The sequence below is a fragment of the Taudactylus pleione genome, unplaced genomic scaffold (assembly GCF_031769625.1).
Source record: "Taudactylus pleione unplaced genomic scaffold, aTauple2 ptg001619l, whole genome shotgun sequence".
Classification (NCBI taxonomy): Eukaryota; Metazoa; Chordata; class Amphibia; order Anura; family Myobatrachidae; genus Taudactylus; species Taudactylus pleione.
The window spans coordinates 1,101,197-1,119,533 of record NW_028286016.1 but is presented as its reverse complement, the minus strand read 5'-3'; the positions used below and the strand labels follow the sequence as shown (position 1 = coordinate 1,119,533).

The 18,337-nt window shown below is 44.1% G+C and overlaps 1 protein-coding gene across 1 annotated transcript in view; it reads right to left on the bottom strand.

Moving 5' to 3' along the window:
- Nucleotides 1–245: 245 nt before the first annotated feature.
- Nucleotides 246–18,337, bottom strand: part of LOC148442101 (acid-sensing ion channel 1C-like) — a gene marked incomplete at its 3' end in the record, with an annotated part of 595,053 nt that continues 576,961 nt past the window's right edge. Inside the window, exon 10 of the mRNA XM_088464233.1 lies at nt 246–298. Coding sequence (XP_088320359.1) covers nt 246–298 — 53 coding nt within the window. The remainder of the gene's footprint in view (nt 299–18,337) is intronic.

The following is an 18,337-nucleotide window of genomic DNA, read 5'->3' as shown; positions in this document are numbered from 1 at the left end:
TGCAAATATTATAATTATTTTGTTGTATGATCGCAAAGTGATTGTTCTATTTACTATGTTGAAGATTATTGTGCATATATCTGTACTACAATATTTTGTTGTCCTAACAATAAAAATTATTTTGGAAAAAAAAGGTTCAATGTATTAACTATAGCAACTGTCCCTTGATTCTACTAGGAGGAAACATGCTGCTTCCTTTGGTCTATCAGTCTTGCTACTGACCCACAATCTGCCACAGTAACTACCTGGAGTTATGAATGGGCCCCAGGGTAGGGCTGGACAGGACATCTGGGCTCTCCTGTAAGACAAAGAGAGGTGAAATGTGAACATGGCAGGAGCAGAAGGTGATGAGGGAAGAAGATCACTGTGGGGCAAGAAGTGAAGAGCACAACACTGTTGGCTGGAGCAGAAGGTGAGGAGGAGGAGATATAGCTGGCTGGAGCAGAAGGTGATGAGGAGGGCAAGAGATAGTTGGCTGGAGCAGAAGGTGATGAGGAGGAGATATAGCTGGCTGGAGCAGAAGGTGATGAGGAGGAGATATAGCTGGCTGGAGCAGAAGGTGAGGAGGAGGAGATATAGCTTTCTGGAGCAGAAGGTGAGGAGGACAAAAGATAGCTGGCTGGAGCAGAAGGTGAGGAGGACAAAAGATAGCTGGCTGGAGCAGAAGGTGAGGAGGACAAAAGATAGCTGGCTGGAGCAGAAGGTGAGGAGGACAAGAGATAACTGGCTGGAGCAGAAGGTGAGGAGGACAAGAGATAACTGCCTGGAGCAAAAGATGAGGAGGACAATAGTTAACTGGGTGGAGTTGGAAGTGAGGATGACAGATAACTGAAGCAGAAGGTGAGGAGGACAGGAGGTCACAGGTGGAGTTGGAAGTGAGAAGGACATGAGATAGCTGGGTGGAGCACAAGGACGACAGGAGGTAACTGAATGAAGCAGATGGTGAGGATGACAGATCACTGGGTGGAGTAGAAGGTGAGCAAGACAGGAGGTCACAGGTGGAGTTGGGACAATACATAGCTGAGTGTTGCAGAAGGCGTGGAAGACATGAGACGAGGGTCTATGATATTGAAAATTAATGAGACAGTGAAAAAGAGACAGAGAGACTGTATTCATCCTGAAGTGTGACCACATTAATGTGACAGCTCTATTGTGCAGGCTTCCACAAACATTGTGTATATTTGTGTATATATAGCGGTTTGGTTGCAGGGAATTAGCATACTATCATAGACACTGTGTGTGTGTATATATATATATATATATATATATATATATATATACATATATACATACATACACATATACATATATATATATATATATATATATATACACACACACACACACACACACATACAGTCAGGTGCATAAATATTGGGACATTGACAGAATTTTCATATTTTGGCCTCTATTCACCACCACAATGGCTTTGAAATGACACAAACAAGATGTGATTTACCTGCAGACATTCAGATTTAATTTGAGGGTAATGACATCCAAATCAGGTGAACGGTGTAGGAATTACAATGGTTTCTATATGTGCCTCCCACTTTTTAAGGGGCCAAACGTAATGGGACAAACTAAACAATCTTTTGAACGATATCGTTTGAACGATTTTTTTTTTCAAACTATTTTGCTAACGATTTACTCAACGATTTGAATGATATCTGAAGAAAAAGAACGAAATCTGACAAATCTGACTGCAAACATGTCAGATATCGTTCTCTAACAAACGTGAACGCGCATCGTTCATCGTCCATCGTTCATGCTTGTACACATGAACGATTTTTTCATCAGATTTGAATGATTGAACGATTTTTAAAATCGTTATCATTCAAATCTGATGGAAAATCTGACCGTGGGCCTGATTCAGAGCCGCTCGTAAGCGGCCGCTCGTTCGCACTGAGCGATGTTCGCACAACTGCGCATGCTTACAGATTGTAATACGCATGCGCGAACCAGTCAGTGCGGCCGAAAATCGTTTGTTCGCAAAATAGCGAATGCCTGCTATTTTGAGTGACAGGAGGAGGCGTATGTGGGTGGTAACGGGAAGGTGCTTGAAAACGGGGAGTGGAATTCAGAACGCAGGCGTGCTTAAAGGTCAAAACGGGCGTTTTATGGGTGTGCATAATTAATACAGCAGCGTCAGCGACCACGTCACTTGGGTTTTTTTTAGTCAGAACTACTCGCAAAATAGCGGTTGAAATAACCAACCACAAGAATAGCGAGCAGTTCATACGCTGTTCGATGTACTCGATTAATCTAATAAATAGCGGACATGACGTAGGATGCGTGCGGCCAGGGGGCGTATTTTTCAAAATTTCGACCGCAAGTTTTGCTCGCTCGTTCAGACTTAGAGGCATGAACAGACCGCAAAGTGCGAACGGTTCATTTGAATAGCCACCCCTTTTTTTTAAATGAACGACCGCAAATAGCGAGCGGCTCTGAATCAGGCCCCGTGTGTATGAACTATAAATCTAACTTTCACTTGTTAATACTTTGTTGCAAATCCTTTGCAGGCAATTACAGCCTGAAGTCTGGAACGCATAGACATCACCAGACGCTGGGTTTCATCTCTGGTGGTGCTCTGCCAGGCCTCTTCTGCAAAAGTCTTCAGTTCCTGCTTGTTCTTGGGGCATTTTCCCTTCAGTTTTGTCTTCATCAAGTGAAATGCATGCTCAATCGGATTCAGGTCAGGGGATTGACTTGGCCATTGCATAACATTCCACTTTTTAGCCTTAAAAAACTCTTTGGTTGCTTTTGCAGTATGCTTCGGGTCATTGTCCATCTGCACTGTGAAGCGCCGTCCAATGAGTTCTGAAGCATTTGACTGAATATGAGCATATAATATTGCCCGAAACACTTCAGAATTAATTTTGCTGCTTTTGTCAGCAGTCACATCATCAATAAATACAAGGGAACCAGTTTCATTGGCAGCCAGACATGCCCATGCCATGACACTACCACCACCATGCTTCACTGATGAGGTGGTATGTTTTGGATCATGAGCAGTTCCTTTCCTTCTCCATACTCTTCTCTTCCCATCACTCAGGTACAAGTTGATCTTTGTCGCATCTGTCCATAGGATGTTGTTCCAGAACTGTATAGTTTGCCAAACAACATCTAAAAAAACCATTAATCTGGTCTTCCTGTTTTTGCAGCTCACCAATGGTTTACATCTTGTGGTGAACCCTCTATATTCCCTCTTGTGAAGTCTTCTCTTGATTGTTGACTTTGACACATAACAAGAGATATGGTAAGAACTTACCTTTGTTATCTCTGTTTCTACGAAGTCCATAGGGTTGACCTTGGGGTATAGCTGGATCTGGATCCACGGGCACCACACAGTTAAAGCTTTAGCTGCTCCCAGGATGCTTTTGGGTCCATCCTCCTCTATACCCCACCCCCGAGCCACAGGCAGAGTTGGTAAGCAGCCCAGGCCGGAGGAAGAGACTAAACAGAGAGAAGGAAGACTGGAACACACAAGAAAACCATACTCGCAGAAATGGGAGACGGAAAACCGGTGACCAGCAACACAGCCCTTTTGAAAACAAAAGATTGTATGAACAGCGCTAAAAATTATAACATAAATAACATACCAATCTAAACAGTGAGTATATCTAAATAGGTATATGAATATAAAATGACAAGAAATTATTGAAATTTGATCTGTAAGATCTCAGTATATTATATTGACGGCTGATATCTATACGGCTTGATTGAAAAATATCAATTTATTAGAATAAAAATATATATTAAAAAACACATATATGTATATATTTTCCATGTACATTACATTGCGCAATAAGAAATAAAAAATATCACAAATAAAGAACGACAACAGTGAAATTTGATATAAAAATAACACATGAAAAATAAAAATAATAAATAAAAAGAAAATAGCTGATATTAATTAAATAAATAGATGAATAATGAAATAATGATAAAATAAAATAAATGACAAATGAATTCAGAAGTTATTTAAATTGTTGGTGAGAGTCCAGAAAAAAATCCAAAGAAAGTGTCCATATGAATGAATAAATAAACTGCGTAAATGTAGAGTTAATATGAGATAAATTCTCCAAGAATAATTTGCTTGAGGTAATATAAAATGTGCACTATGGCAACAAAAAAGAAACAGTCATTGGTCTACACGTGTGGATCCGGAATAATATCCAGCTTGTATAATTACCAGACTTTGTTAATTGTCCACAGCCCATCCTTAATACAGCAATTGGATTCTATGTGGACTTGTTTCCGGACCAGCACCATTCATCATTTCCAGTTTTTATATTCTCCACGTCGGCATGCCAGTGCAAGAACTTCTGCATTATACTTGGGCTGTGGACAATTAACAAAGTCTGGTAATTATACAAGCTGGATATTATTCCGGATCCACACGTGTAGACCAATGACTGTTTCTTTTTTGTTGCCATAGTGCACATTTTATATTACCTCAAGCAAATTATTCTTGGAGAATTTATCTCATATTAACGCTACATTTACGCAGTTTATTTATTCATTCATATGGACACTTTCTTTGGATTTTTTTCTGGACTCTCACCAACAATTTAAATAACTTCTGAATTCATTTGTCATTTATTTTATTTTATCATTATTTCATTATTCATCTATTTATTTAATTAATATCAGTTATTTTCTTTTTATTTATTATTTTTATTTTTCATGTGTTATTTTTATATCAAATTTCACTGTTGTCGTTCTTTATTTGTGATATTTTTTATTTCTTATTGCGCAATGTAATGTACATGGAAAATATATTTCCTGTACATGGAAAATATATACATATGTGTTTTTTAATATATATTTTTATTCTAATAAATTGATATTTTTCAATCAAGCCATATAGATATCAGCCGTCAATATAATATACTGAGATCTTACAGATCAAATTTCAATAATTCTTGTCATTTTATATTCATATACCTATTTAGATATACTCACTGTTTAGATTGGTATGTTATTTATGTTATAATTTTTAGCGCTGTTCATACGATCTTTTGTTTTCTATGTGCAATTAGGAGTTGACACCTCCATTGAATCAGCTGCTTGTTGATAGCGCCAAACTGATATTTCTTTTCCCCCTTTTACAGCCCTTTTGAAGCCAGGTGCATGAGGGCGGGCACCCTGTGGACCCTATGGACTTCGTAGAAACAGAGATAACAAAGGTAAGTTCGTACCATATCTCTTGTTTTCTACTTCAGGGTCCTTAGGGGGTCCACAGGGTTGACCTTGGGGATGTCCCAAAGCAGTTCAACTAAGGGCGGGGATGCTCCTGTGCAGAAAGGATAATCCTGTGCCCAAAGGATGCATCCTGAGAGGCAAAGGTGTCAAACGCATAAAACCTCAAAAACGTCTGAATGGAAGACCAAGTGGCTGCCTTGCACAGCTGAACTGCGGAGGCACCACGTCTAGCAGCCCAAGAAGGACCCACAGACTGAGCGGAATGAGCCTTAACAGAGGCTGGAACATGTAAACCTTCCTGTACATAAGCCTCACGAATAACAGAACAAAGCCAATGGGCAACAGTTTCTTTGTTGGCAGGCCAACCCCTCTTATGAAAACTAAAGAGGACAAACAAAGAATCGGACCTTCTTACAGAAGCAGTCCGATCCACAAACTCTGAGAGCACGGACAACGTCCAACGAAGCCTCACCAGCTGAAAGATCAGGTGACTGAAAAGCAGGCACCACAAGTTCCAGATTGATGTGGAACTTCGAGACTACTTTAGGCAAAAACTCAGGACGAGTGCGAAGCACCACTCTGTCCTGGTGAAAAATTAAGAGGGGGGGACTACAGGAATGCGCCCCCAACTCAGATACCCTCCTGGCTGAAGCAATTGCCAGGAGAAAAACAGTCTTAAGTGTTAACCACTTGAGGTCAACCGACTCAATAGGCTCAAAAGGAGGTCCCTGTAGGAACACCGCCAAGTCCCACGGAGCCACTGGAGGCACAAAGGGAGGCTGGATTCGAAGAACACCTTGGAAAAAGGTGTGAACATCAGGCAGTGTAGCGATCCTACATTGGAACCACACAGACAGAGCCGACACATGAACCTTCAGGGAGGCCAGACTAGGTCAAGACCTGACTGAAGAAATGCCAAAATCCTAGAAACCCTGAACACCTGAGGATCAAAGTTTCGGGACTCACACCACTGAAAGTAAGTGTGCCACACCCTGTGGTAAATCGAAGCTGAGGCAGGTTTACGCGCCCTCAGCATGGTACTGATGACAGAGCTTGAAAACCCCTGGGACCTTAAGACGGCTGTCTCAAGAGCCACGCCGTCAAAGACAGTCAACCCAGATCCGGGTAAAGGCAGGGCCCCTGAGACAGCAGGTCCTGATGCTGAGGTAGAAGGTACGGAATGTCGATGGACAAGCTCTTGAGATCGGAGTACCAAGGACGTCTGGGCCATGCTGGAGCCACCAGCTGAAACGTGCCTCCATCCTGTTTGATTTTTCTTAGCACCCGAGGCAGCAGGGAGATCGGAGGAAACAGGTACGCTAGGTGAAAAGTCCATTTCACCGACAGCGCGTCCACCAGACTTGCGCCTGTGTCCCTTGTCCTTGAGCCGTAAACGGGCAACTTGTAGTTGTGACGGGAAGCCATCAGGTCCAACTCCGGCAGTCCCCATTTGTCCATGAGAAGTTGAAACACTTCCGGGTGAAGCGACCATTCCCCTGGGTGCACGTCGTGATGGCTGAGGAAGTCCGCCTCCCAGTTGAGGACTCCCGGGATGAAGACTGCCGAGATTGCAGGAAGGTGGCTCTCTCTGCCCAAGCCAGGATGCGAGACACCTCCAACATCGCCGCTCGACTGTGGTGGCGTTGTCGGACTGCATCTGTACTGTCCTTCCGTGAAGAGCGGTGCCTGATGACAGCAGAGCCCTTTACATGGCCCTGAAGAGACAACGAGCCGGTCACTGCCCCCCAACCCCAGAGACTGGCATCTGTCGTGAGCAGAACCCAGTCCAGGATCCAAAAGGGGCGACCCTCGATGAGATGAGCTGGCTGTAGCCACCAAGCTAAAGACCGGTGCATTTCCGTGGACAAGACCAGCGTCTGGGATCGGATCCGGTGAGGTAACCCATTCCATTCGGAAAGAATCTGCCCCTGCAGGGGCCTGAAATGGAACTGGGCAAATTCCACCATGTCAAATGCTGACACCATGGACCCCAGGACTCTCATTGCCGAGTGGACGGACACCCTGCAACTGCTCAGGCAACTGTGTATCCTCAGTTGTAGGGAGGACACCTTTTCTGGAGTCAGGAAAATCCTTTGTTGACAAGAATCCAGAAGGGCTCCCAAATGGACCATCCATTGTGATGGGATCAGAGATGACTTGTTCCAATTTTGTGCCTGAAGACAAGCAATGGTCATGTGGAGATGTCGAAGAAGTACCTCCGGGGAGCTCGCCAGCAGAAGAAGGTCGTCCAGATACGGCAGCAGCTGTATACCCGAAGGTGGGCGGCCATAATTACCATCACCTTGGTGAACACCCTCGGAGCCATGGAAAGGCCAAAAGGCAACGCTGGAAACTGGTAGTGATGTTGCAGGATAGCAAACCTCAGATACCGCTGGTGTGCAGGTGCTATGGGCACGTGGAGATAGGCGAACTGGATATCCAGGGAGACCATGTAATCCCTGGGTTCCATCGCTAGAATGATGGAATGTAACATTTCCATCCTGAACTTGGGAACTCTGAGGTATTTGTTCAGAGACTTCAAATTCAGGATAGGGCGATGAGAACCATTGGGCTTCTGTACAAGAAACAGTAGAATAGTACCCCGTCCCACGTTGAGACTGCGGAATGGGAACAATGACACCTGCTTGTAGCAAGCATTGTATAACCACCTGAATCTGGGAAGCTTTGGTCTTGTCCAGAGAAGGACTCATGCAAAAAAACTGGTGGGGCGGCCTGAACCGAAAAGACAGGGCGTACCCCTGAGAGACTACTTCTCGAACCCAGGCATCCGTGGTGGTATTGTGCCAACACTGGGCGAATTGGAGAAGTCGGCCTCCCACTCTGAGGTCCGTCCCATCAGGCAGCAGGTTTATCCTCCTTCTTGGAAGAAGGGGCGCCGACCACACCAGGCTTGCTTCTTGGGTTTAGAGGCAGTCTTAGCCGCTGACTGCCTCGGGAAGGACTGACCTTTTGCCTTACCCTGAACCCGAAAGGAATGAAAGGCCGAGCTCTGGACCTTGGCAGGCGTTGCTGCTGAAGGAAGGAAAGCTGACAAGGATTTAGCCAGGGTATCCACTATTTTGTCCAAGTCCGGACCAAATAGCAATTCTCCATTGAAAGGTAAGGCCTCCAGAGTTTTCTTTGAATCAGCGTCCACTCTCCAAGACCTCAGCCATAAGGATCGGCAGGCAGACACTGCTGCAGCTGATACTCGAGAGGTCAGCAGACTAGCATCCAAAGAGGCTTCTCCAATGTAGGAAGCAGTGTCTCTCATCTGTCCTAACAATGCCCTCTGGACATCCGGAGCATCGTCCGGAAAGGTATCCTCTAATGCGTTGGCCCAACCCTCAATGGCCTTGGCCACCCAGGAGATGGCCATGGACGGTCGGGCCACTGCCCCTGAGAGAGTAAATGGACTTTAAGCAAGTCTCAACTTTTCTGTCCGTGGGATCCTTCAGCGAGGATAGACGGTAATGGCAAAGTAGCGCTCCTTATTAAACGGGTGACATGGGAATCCACCGCCGGTGGAGTTTCCCATTTTTTACAATGTGCCTCAGGAAAATAATAATTAGAAGCCAACCGCTTCTGTGGCAGGAATCCCTTACTGGGCACCTGCCAAGCCACCGCCATATGATCCATCAACTGATCAGACAGGGGAAACACCGCAGAAGCCACCTTAGTTTTTTTGAAACTAGGATACTTCGACTTAGGAGCTGGTGCCTCATCCTCTATTAGGAGAATGGCTCGCACCGCCCTAACCAGTGCTCGCACATTAATGGACGACTTGGTATCTACTTCCTGGACCAATGTGTCTGAGTCAGTGTCTTCATGAACCTCCCCATCATCTGAGGATCCCTCGGAGTCCGATAAATGTGCGACCTGCGCCATTAGTGTGCGTTTTGACGCCCTTGAAGGCATGTCATTATGCAACATTGACTGAAAAGCCGAAGACACGGCCGCCAAATTTTGTACTGAGTTGGAGAGCACATCCATCTAGTGTGGAGGAGCCGCCATAGGGGCCTGGAAGGGCACCACAGACTGCTGCGTCACAGGGGAAGCCTGTATATACATAAGTAACCCCGCATAAGGACCAACAGACTGAGACCCGGGGGGGCTCCGCAATAATTGCGGGACACCCGGGGAATGGGGGATAGCCAGCTGGGGCAACGCCCTAGTAGGGACAGCAGTCAGGACCAACAGACGGTCCGCAATAGACACCAGCACCTGAGAAAACATCGCCCATGGTGGTTCCTGTGTCATAGGAGGTTTTGATAGACCAGGAACCACCTGGCACCGTCTACACAGGCCATCCTGTGACAAAACCTCCCTATCCACTCCTGCAGAACCGCGTCCGCAGGAGACCAACAACGGAGCCATGGAGTGCTCAATATCCTCTTCCGACATGACAAAATATATTATATAAATAAATATATCTGGCAACAGAGCAGAATTAAGCGCACTCACCAGTGTGCTGAACAACAGCCCACAATATGGTACTGTGTAGCACACAACTGTATGTGACGGACCTCACAAATACGTGATTTATATAGGTGAAGTCTGTAGAAACGCCCTTCCCCCACACACCTGTAGGGCTTTGTAGGAGAAGTAAAGGGACAGGTATAAGCTGACAGTAAGTAGAAATAATCACAGACAGGCAGCACTAGCAATAGTCACATACCATGCAGAGAAGAAATACCGTATATACTTGAATATAAGCCTCGAGTGTAAGTCGACCCGAATATATAAGCCGAGGTACCTAATTTTACCACAAATAACTGGGAAAACTTATTGACTCGAGTATAAGCCTAGGGTGGGAAATGCAGCAGCTACTGGTAGTAATCCCTCCCCTGATACTGCCCTCAGTAGTAATATTCCCCCTCTGGTAGTGCCCCCAGTAGTAATACCCCCCTGGTAGTGCCCCCAGTAGCAATATCCCTCCCTGGTAGTGCCCCCAGTAGCAATATCCCCCCTGGTAGTGCCCCCAGTATTAATCCCCCCCCGGTACTGCCCCCAGTAGTAATATTCCCCCCCTGGTAGTGCCCCCAGTATTAATCCCCCCTGGTACTGCCCCCAGTAGTAATATCCCCCCTGGTAGTGCCCCCAGTATTAATCCCCCCCTGGTACTGCCCCCAGTAATAATATTCCCCCTCTGGTACTGCCCCCAGTAGTAATACCCCCCTGGTAGTGCCCCCAGTATTAATCCCCCCCTGGTACTGCCCCCAGTAGTAATATTCCCCCTCTGGTACTGCCCCCAGTAGTAATACCCCCCCTGGTAGTGCCCCCAGTATTAATCCACCCCTGGTAGTGCCCCCAGTAGTTACCCCCCCTGGTACTGCCCCCAGTAGTAGCCCCCCCAGTAGAGAGAGATGTAATAAAAAAATAAAAAAACACTTATCTGAAACTCAGCTCCTGGTCCCGACGCTGCTATTGGCTCCTCCGGCCGCTTTGCATTATGGGAGAGACGTCGTCATGACGACGTCTCTCCCATTACCCACTGCGGGAGCCGGAAGATGGCTCCCGCAGTGGGAGCAGCAGCAGCCGATGAGTCTGACAGACTCTCATCGGCGGCTGATTACAATAAACACAGAGCTGCCGGAGCCGGAGGCTTTGTGTTTGTGCTGTGTAGCGCTGACTGAACTCCATCCGGTCAGCGCTACATACGTGGTGCAGCTGTGTCACAGAAACACAGACTGTCCGCGGCCCGCATGGTACGCTACTCAGCTGCGTACCATGCGGGCATGACTCGAGTATAAGCCGAGGAGGGGCTTTGTCAGCACAAAAAATGTGCTGAAAAACTCTGCTTATACTGGAGTATATACGGTACTCACTGCACCTTTCCACTACAATCACCCTCCCAGATTCAGTGTCTGGGAGGGCTATAGCGCTGTGTACACTGTCCTTGATCGGGGGAGAGGTACACAGGGGGATCGGTCCGCGTGCTCCCTGAGAGATCTGCGCTGCCACAGAGAAAATGGCTGCTGGAGACCTCAGAGGAGGAGTGGCCGAGTAACTGCAGCTCAGCGATGCCAGACTACGTACTGAAAGGCGCGCTGAGCTGGGGGGAGGAGCGCTAAACAGGGAAGGCTTCCTCCCCTGGCTAGCTATTAACCCCCGGGTTGCCGGCATCCTGCTTGCCGCTAAATAACCCTGGTGGTCTAGTGGGCTGACGGGGTATTCCTCCCATGGAGGGGGAGCCCGCCGCCACTGCTAGCAGCCCCCGGTCTGTCCCCTAGAACCGGGGGCAAAGGACTGCATTTATAGTAAGATCCACGATCCGCCGCTAATCGGCGACTCGCGGCATACCTTCTCCCCAGCGACTCTGGCAGCAGTCCAGGGATGTCCCCAGAGTCCATCTAGTACTGACTCTGGCCTCCCGCCGCGATCCCCAGTGCGATACTGGTGTTGCGGCGCAAGCAGGGAGTAAGAGCGGCAGCTTGGGCGTCTGTACAGACAGCCCTTCGCTGCCACACTGAAAAGCCCCTGTTAAAAATAAAAACTAACAGGCTCTTTTTTTTTTTTTTTTAAATAAAAAGCTTTAGGGGGCTGCTCCTGCAGCCCCCCTGCACAGGGTGACCCGACTCCGGCTAGGCACCAACTCAAACTGAGGTGCTTGTGGCTCGGGGGCGGGGTATAGAGGAGGATGGACCCAAGAGCATCCTGGGAGCAGCTAAAGCTTTACCTGCATGGTGCCCGTGGATCCAGATCCAGCTATACCCCAAGGTCAACCCTGTGGACCCCCTATGGATCCTGAAGTAGAAATACACCTACCTCCTGTTCTTGATTTGGCCAACTGTTGTGAAGGGGTTTTTCTTCACCAGGGAAATAATTCTTCTGTCATCCACCACAGTTGTTTTCTGGGTCTTTTGGTGTTGCTGAGCTCTCCGATGCGTTCTTTCTTTTTAAGAATGTTCCAAACAGTTGATTTGGCCACACCTAATGTTTTTGCTATCTCTCTGATGGGTTTGTTTTGATTTTTCAGCCTAATGATGGCTTCACTGATAGTGACAGCTCTTTGGATCTCATATTGAGAGTTGACAGCAACTGATTCCAAATGCAAATGTCACACCTAGAATAGTATACGAAGGCGGAATAAGCGTGAGTATAACTAAGAATACTATGTTTTTTGCTGTATGGCTGTTGATGACAGCCTTGTTGCTGGGCAGATTATAAGGCTGTCTGGTCAGCTGGTTGGGTGAGCCAATGATATTGCTTGAAGGAGTGGTCAGATGATCAGTATATATTGGGCTGTGTGAGCATGGACAGCCTCTTGGTTCCTGGATCTTTGAAACCCACCATCCCACCCGTTACTGTTTATGTTGTGTCACACTAACTTTTTCTTCCCAATTCAGGGGAGGCGCAGCATGGCGGGAGTACGCTGCAGCTCAGTGGCTTTATGTGGCGTAAGATACGTTGTGGGGGCACTTGCCCTCGATGAACCTGGCGAATTTGTCCTGCTCCGCACGGGGGGACCCGGGCGCTTTTTGGTACGGAAGCTCCACGGATTGGCCCAGGAGGGAAGTGGGACCCTCGCAGCGTTGGTGCGTCTAGAGGGGGGACGTGTCAGTCGTTCCCCGAGTATTTGAGCAAAGTAAAAGCTAGAACTGAGTCTGCAGCGTCTCTTTACCACCCTGGTTAGGTTCATTCATTATAAATAAAAGCTGTGACCTTTTAGCCAAACTCTTGTTGTCTGTCGTTATTTATTAGTTTAAGTTAAGTAAGTTATACAAGGTTGTTAAGGGTTAGAAGCAATAAACCAATGTATTTCTTATCAACTCCAGACCTTTTACCTGCTTAATTGATAATGAAATAATGAGGGAATAGCCCACACCTGTCCATGATATAGCTTTTGAGTTGATAGTCCCATTACGTTTGGCCCCTTAAAAAGTGGGAGGCACATAGAGAAACCATTGTAATTCCTACACCGTTCACCTGATTTGGATGTAATTACCCTCAAATTAAATCTGAATGTCTGCAGGTAAATCACATCTTGTTTGTTTCATTTCAAAACCATTGTGGTGGTGAATAGAGGCCAAAATCTGAAAATTCTGTCAATGTCCCAATATTTATGCACCTGACTATGTGATTGCTCTGTGATGAAGCATACAGTATGTGCATTTAGGACATGTATGTGTTTGTGTGATGAAGCATACAGTATGTGCATTTAGGACATGTATGTGTTTGTGTGATGAAGCATACAGTATGTGCATTTAGGACATGTATGTGTTTGTGTGATGAAGCATACAGTATGTGCATTTAGGACATGTATGTGTTTGTGTGATGAAGCATACAGTATGTGCATTTAGGACATGTATGTGTTTGTGTGATGAAGCATACAGTATGTGCATTTAGGACATGTATGTGTTTGTGTGATGAAGCATACAGTATGTGCATTTAGGACATGTATGTGTTTGCTCTGTGAAGAAGCATACAGTATGTGCATTTAGGACATGTATGTGCTTGCTGTGTGAAGAAGCATACCGTATGTGCATTTAGGACATGTATGTGCTTGCTGTGTGAAGAAGCATACCGTATGTGCATTTAGGACATGTATGTGTTTGTGTGATGAAGCATACAGTATGTGCATTTAGGACATGTATGTGTTTGTGTGATGAAGCATACAGTATGTGCATTTAGGACATGTATGTGTTTGTGTGATGAAGCATACAGTATGTGCATTTAGGACATGTATGTGTTTGTGTGATGAAGCATACAGTATGTGCATTTAGGACATGTATGTGTTTGTGTGATGAAGCATACAGTATGTGCATTTAGGAGATGTATGTGATTGCTGTGTGAAGAAGCATACCGTATGTGCATTTAGGACATGTATGTGTTTGTGTGATGAAGCATACAGTATGTGCATTTAGGAGATGTATGTGATTGCTCTGTGAAGAAGCATACAGTATGTGCATTTAGGAGATGTATGTGTTTGCTCTGTGAAGAAGCATACAGTATGTGCATTTAGGAGATGTATGTGTTTGTGTGATGAAGCATACAGTATGTGCATTTAGGACATGTATGTGTTTGTCTGATGAAGCATACAGTATGTGTATTTAGGACATGTATGTGATTGCTGTGTGTTGAAGCATACAGTATGTGTATTTAGGACATGTATGTGCTTGCTGTGTGAAGAAGCATACAGTATGTGCATTTAGGAGATGTATGTGTTTGCTCTGTGAAGAAGCATACAGTATGTGCATTTAGGACATGTATGTGTTTGTGTGATGAAGCATACAGTATGTGCATTTAGGACATGTATGTGTTTGTGTGATGAAGCATACAGTATGTGCATTTAGGACATGTATGTGTTTGTGTGATGAAGCATACAGTATGTGCATTTAGGACATGTATGTGTTTGTGTGATGAAGCATACAGTATGTGCATTTAGGACATGTATGTGTTTGCTCTGTGAAGAAGCATACAGTATGTGCATTTAGGACATGTATGTGCTTGCTGTGTGAAGAAGCATACCGTATGTGCATTTAGGACATGTATGTGTTTGTGTGATGAAGCATACAGTATGTGCATTTAGGAGATGTATGTGATTGCTGTGTGAAGAAGCATACCGTATGTGCATTTAGGACATGTATGTGTTTGTGTGAAGAAGCATACAGTATGTGCATTTAGGAGATGTATGTGTTTGCTCTGTGAAGAAGCATACAGTATGTGCATTTAGGAGATGTATGTGTTTGTGTGATGAAGCATACAGTATGTGCATTTAGGACATGTATGTGTTTGTCTGATGAAGCATACAGTATGTGTATTTAGGACATGTATGTGATTGCTGTGTGTTGAAGCATACAGTATGTGTATTTAGGACATGTATGTGCTTGCTGTGTGAAGAAGCATACAGTATGTGCATTTAGGAGATGTATGTGTTTGCTCTGTGAAGAAGCATACAGTATGTGCATTTAGGACATGTATGTGTTTGTGTGATGAAGCATACAGTATGTGCATTTAGGACATGTATGTGTTTGTGTGATGAAGCATACAGTATGTGCATTTAGGACATGTATGTGTTTGTGTGATGAAGCATACAGTATGTGCATTTAGGACATGTATGTGTTTGTGTGATGAAGCATACAGTATGTGCATTTAGGACATGTATGTGTTTGTGTGATGAAGCATACAGTATGTGCATTTAGGACATGTATGTGTTTGCTCTGTGAAGAAGCATACAGTATGTGCATTTAGAACATGTATGTGATTGCTGTGTGAACAAGCATACAGTATGTGCATTTAGGACATGTATGTGCTTGCTGTGTGAAGAAGCATACCGTATGTGCATTTAGGACATGTATGTGTTTGTGTGATGAAGCATACAGTATGTGCATTTAGGAGATGTATGTGATTGCTGTGTGAAGAAGCATACAGTATGTGCATTTAGGAGATGTATGTGTTTGCTCTGTGAAGAAGCATACAGTATGTGCATTTAGGAGATGTATGTGTTTGTGTGATGAAGCATACAGTATGTGCATTTAGGACATGTATGTGTTTGTCTGATGAAGCATACAGTATGTGTATTTAGGACATGTATGTGATTGCTGTGTGTTGAAGCATACAGTATGTGTATTTAGGACATGTATGTGCTTGCTGTGTGAAGAAGCATACAGTATGTGCATTTAGGAGATGTATGTGTTTGCTCTGTGAAGAAGCATACAGTATGTGCATTTAGGACATGTTTGTGTTTGTGTGATGAAGCATACAGTATGTGCATTTAGGACATGTATGTGTTTGTCTGATGAAGCATACAGTATGTGTATTTAGGACATGTATGTGATTGCTGTGTGTTGAAGCATACAGTATGTATATTTAGGACATGTATGTGCTTGCTGTGTGAAGAAGCATACAGTATGTGCATTTAGGACATGTATGTGTTTGTGTGACGAAGCATACAGTATGTGCATTTAGGACATGTATGTGTTTGTGTGATGAAGCATACAGTATATGCATTTAGGACATGTATGTGTTTGCTCTGTGAAGAAGCATACAGTATGTGCATTTAGGACATGTATGTGTTTGTCTGATGAAGCATACAGTATGTGTATTTAGGACATGTATGTGATTGCTGCGTGTTGAAGCATACAGTATGTATATTTAGGACATGTATGTGCTTGCTGTGTGAAGAAGCATTCAGTATGTGCATTTAGGACATGTATGTGTTTGTGTGACGAAGCATACAGTATGTGCATTTAGGACATGTATGTGTTTGTGTGATGAAGCATACAGTATATGCATTTAGGACATGTATGTGTTTGCTCTGTGAAGAAGCATACAGTATGTGCATTTAGGAGATGTATGTGTTTGCTCTGTGATGAAGCATACAGTATGTGCATTTAGGACATGTATGTGTTTGTGTGATGAAGCATACAGTATGTGCATTTAGGACATGTATGTGTTTGTCTGATGAAGCATACAGTATGTGTATTTAGGACATGTATGTGATTGCTGTGTGTTGAAGCATACAGTATGTATATTTAGGACATGTATGTGTTTGTGTGTTGAAGCATACAGTATGTGCATTTAGGACATGTATGTGTTTGTGTGTTGAAGCATACAGTATGTGCATTTAGGACATGTATGTGTTTGTGTGAAGAAGCATACAGTATGTGCATTTAGGACATGTATGTGTTTGTGTGATGAAGCATTCAGTATGTGCATTTAGGACATGTATGTGTTTGTGTGATGATGCATACAGTATGTGCATTTAGGACATGTATGTGTTTGTGAGAAGAAGCATACAGTATGTGCTTTTAGGACATGTATGTGTTTGCTCTGTGAAGAAGCATACAGTATGTGTATTTAGGACATGTATGTGTTTGTCTGATGAAGCATACAGTATGTGTATTTAGGACATGTATGTGTTTGCTCTGTGATGAAGCATACAGTATGTGCATTTAGGACATGTATGTGTTTGCTCTGTGAAGAAGCATACAGTATGTGTATTTAGGGCATGTATGTGTTTGCTCTGTGAAGAAGCATACAGTATGTGTATTTAGGACATGTATGTGCTTGCTGTGTGAAGAAGCATACAGTATGTGTACTTAGGACATGTATGTGCTTGCTGTGTGAAGAAGCATACAGTATGTGCATTTAGGATATGTATGTGTTTGTGTGATGAAGCATACAGTATGTGCATTTAGGACATGTATGTGTTTGTGTGATGAAGCATACAGTATGTGTATTTAGGACATGTATGTGTTTGCTCTGTGAAGAAGCATACAGTATGTGCATTTGGGACATGTATGTGCTTGCTCTGTGAAGAAGCATACAGTATGTATATTTGGGACATGTATGTGTTTGTGTGATGAAGCATACAGTATGTGCATTTAGGACATGTATGTGTTTGTGAGAAGAAGCATACAGTATGTGCATTTAGGACATGTATGTGTTTGTCTGATGAAGCATACAGTATGTGTATTTAGGACATGTATGTGATTGCTGTGTGTTGAAGCATACAGTATGTATATTTAGGACATGTATGTGTTTGCTGTGTGATGAAGCATACAGTATGTGCATTTGGGACATGTATGTGTTTGCTGTGTGATGAAGCATACAGTATGTGCATTTGGGACATGTATGTGCTTGCTCTGTGAAGAAGCATACAGTATGTATATTTAGGACATGTATGTGTTTGTGTGTTGAAGCATACAGTATGTGTATTTAGGACATATATGTGATTGCTGTGTGAAGAAGCAAAGTATGTGCATTTAGGACATGTATGTGTTTGTGTGAAGAAGCATACAGTATGTGCATTTAGGACATGTATGTGTTTGTGTGATGAAGCATACAGTATGTGCATTTAGGACATGTATGTGTTTGTGTGATGAAGCATACAGTATGTGCATTTAGGACATGTATGTGTTTGTGAGAAGAAGCATACAGTATGTGCATTTAGGAGATGTATGTGTTTGTGTGATGAAGCATACAGTATGTGCTTTTAGGACATGTATGTGTTTGTGTGATGAAGCATACAGTATGTGCATTTAGGACATGTATGTGTTTGTCTGATGAAGCATACAGTATGTGGATTTAGGACATGTATGTGTTTGCTCTGTGAAGAAGCATACAATATGTGCATTTAGAACATGTATGTGATTGCTCTGTGAAGAAGCATACAGTATTTGCATTT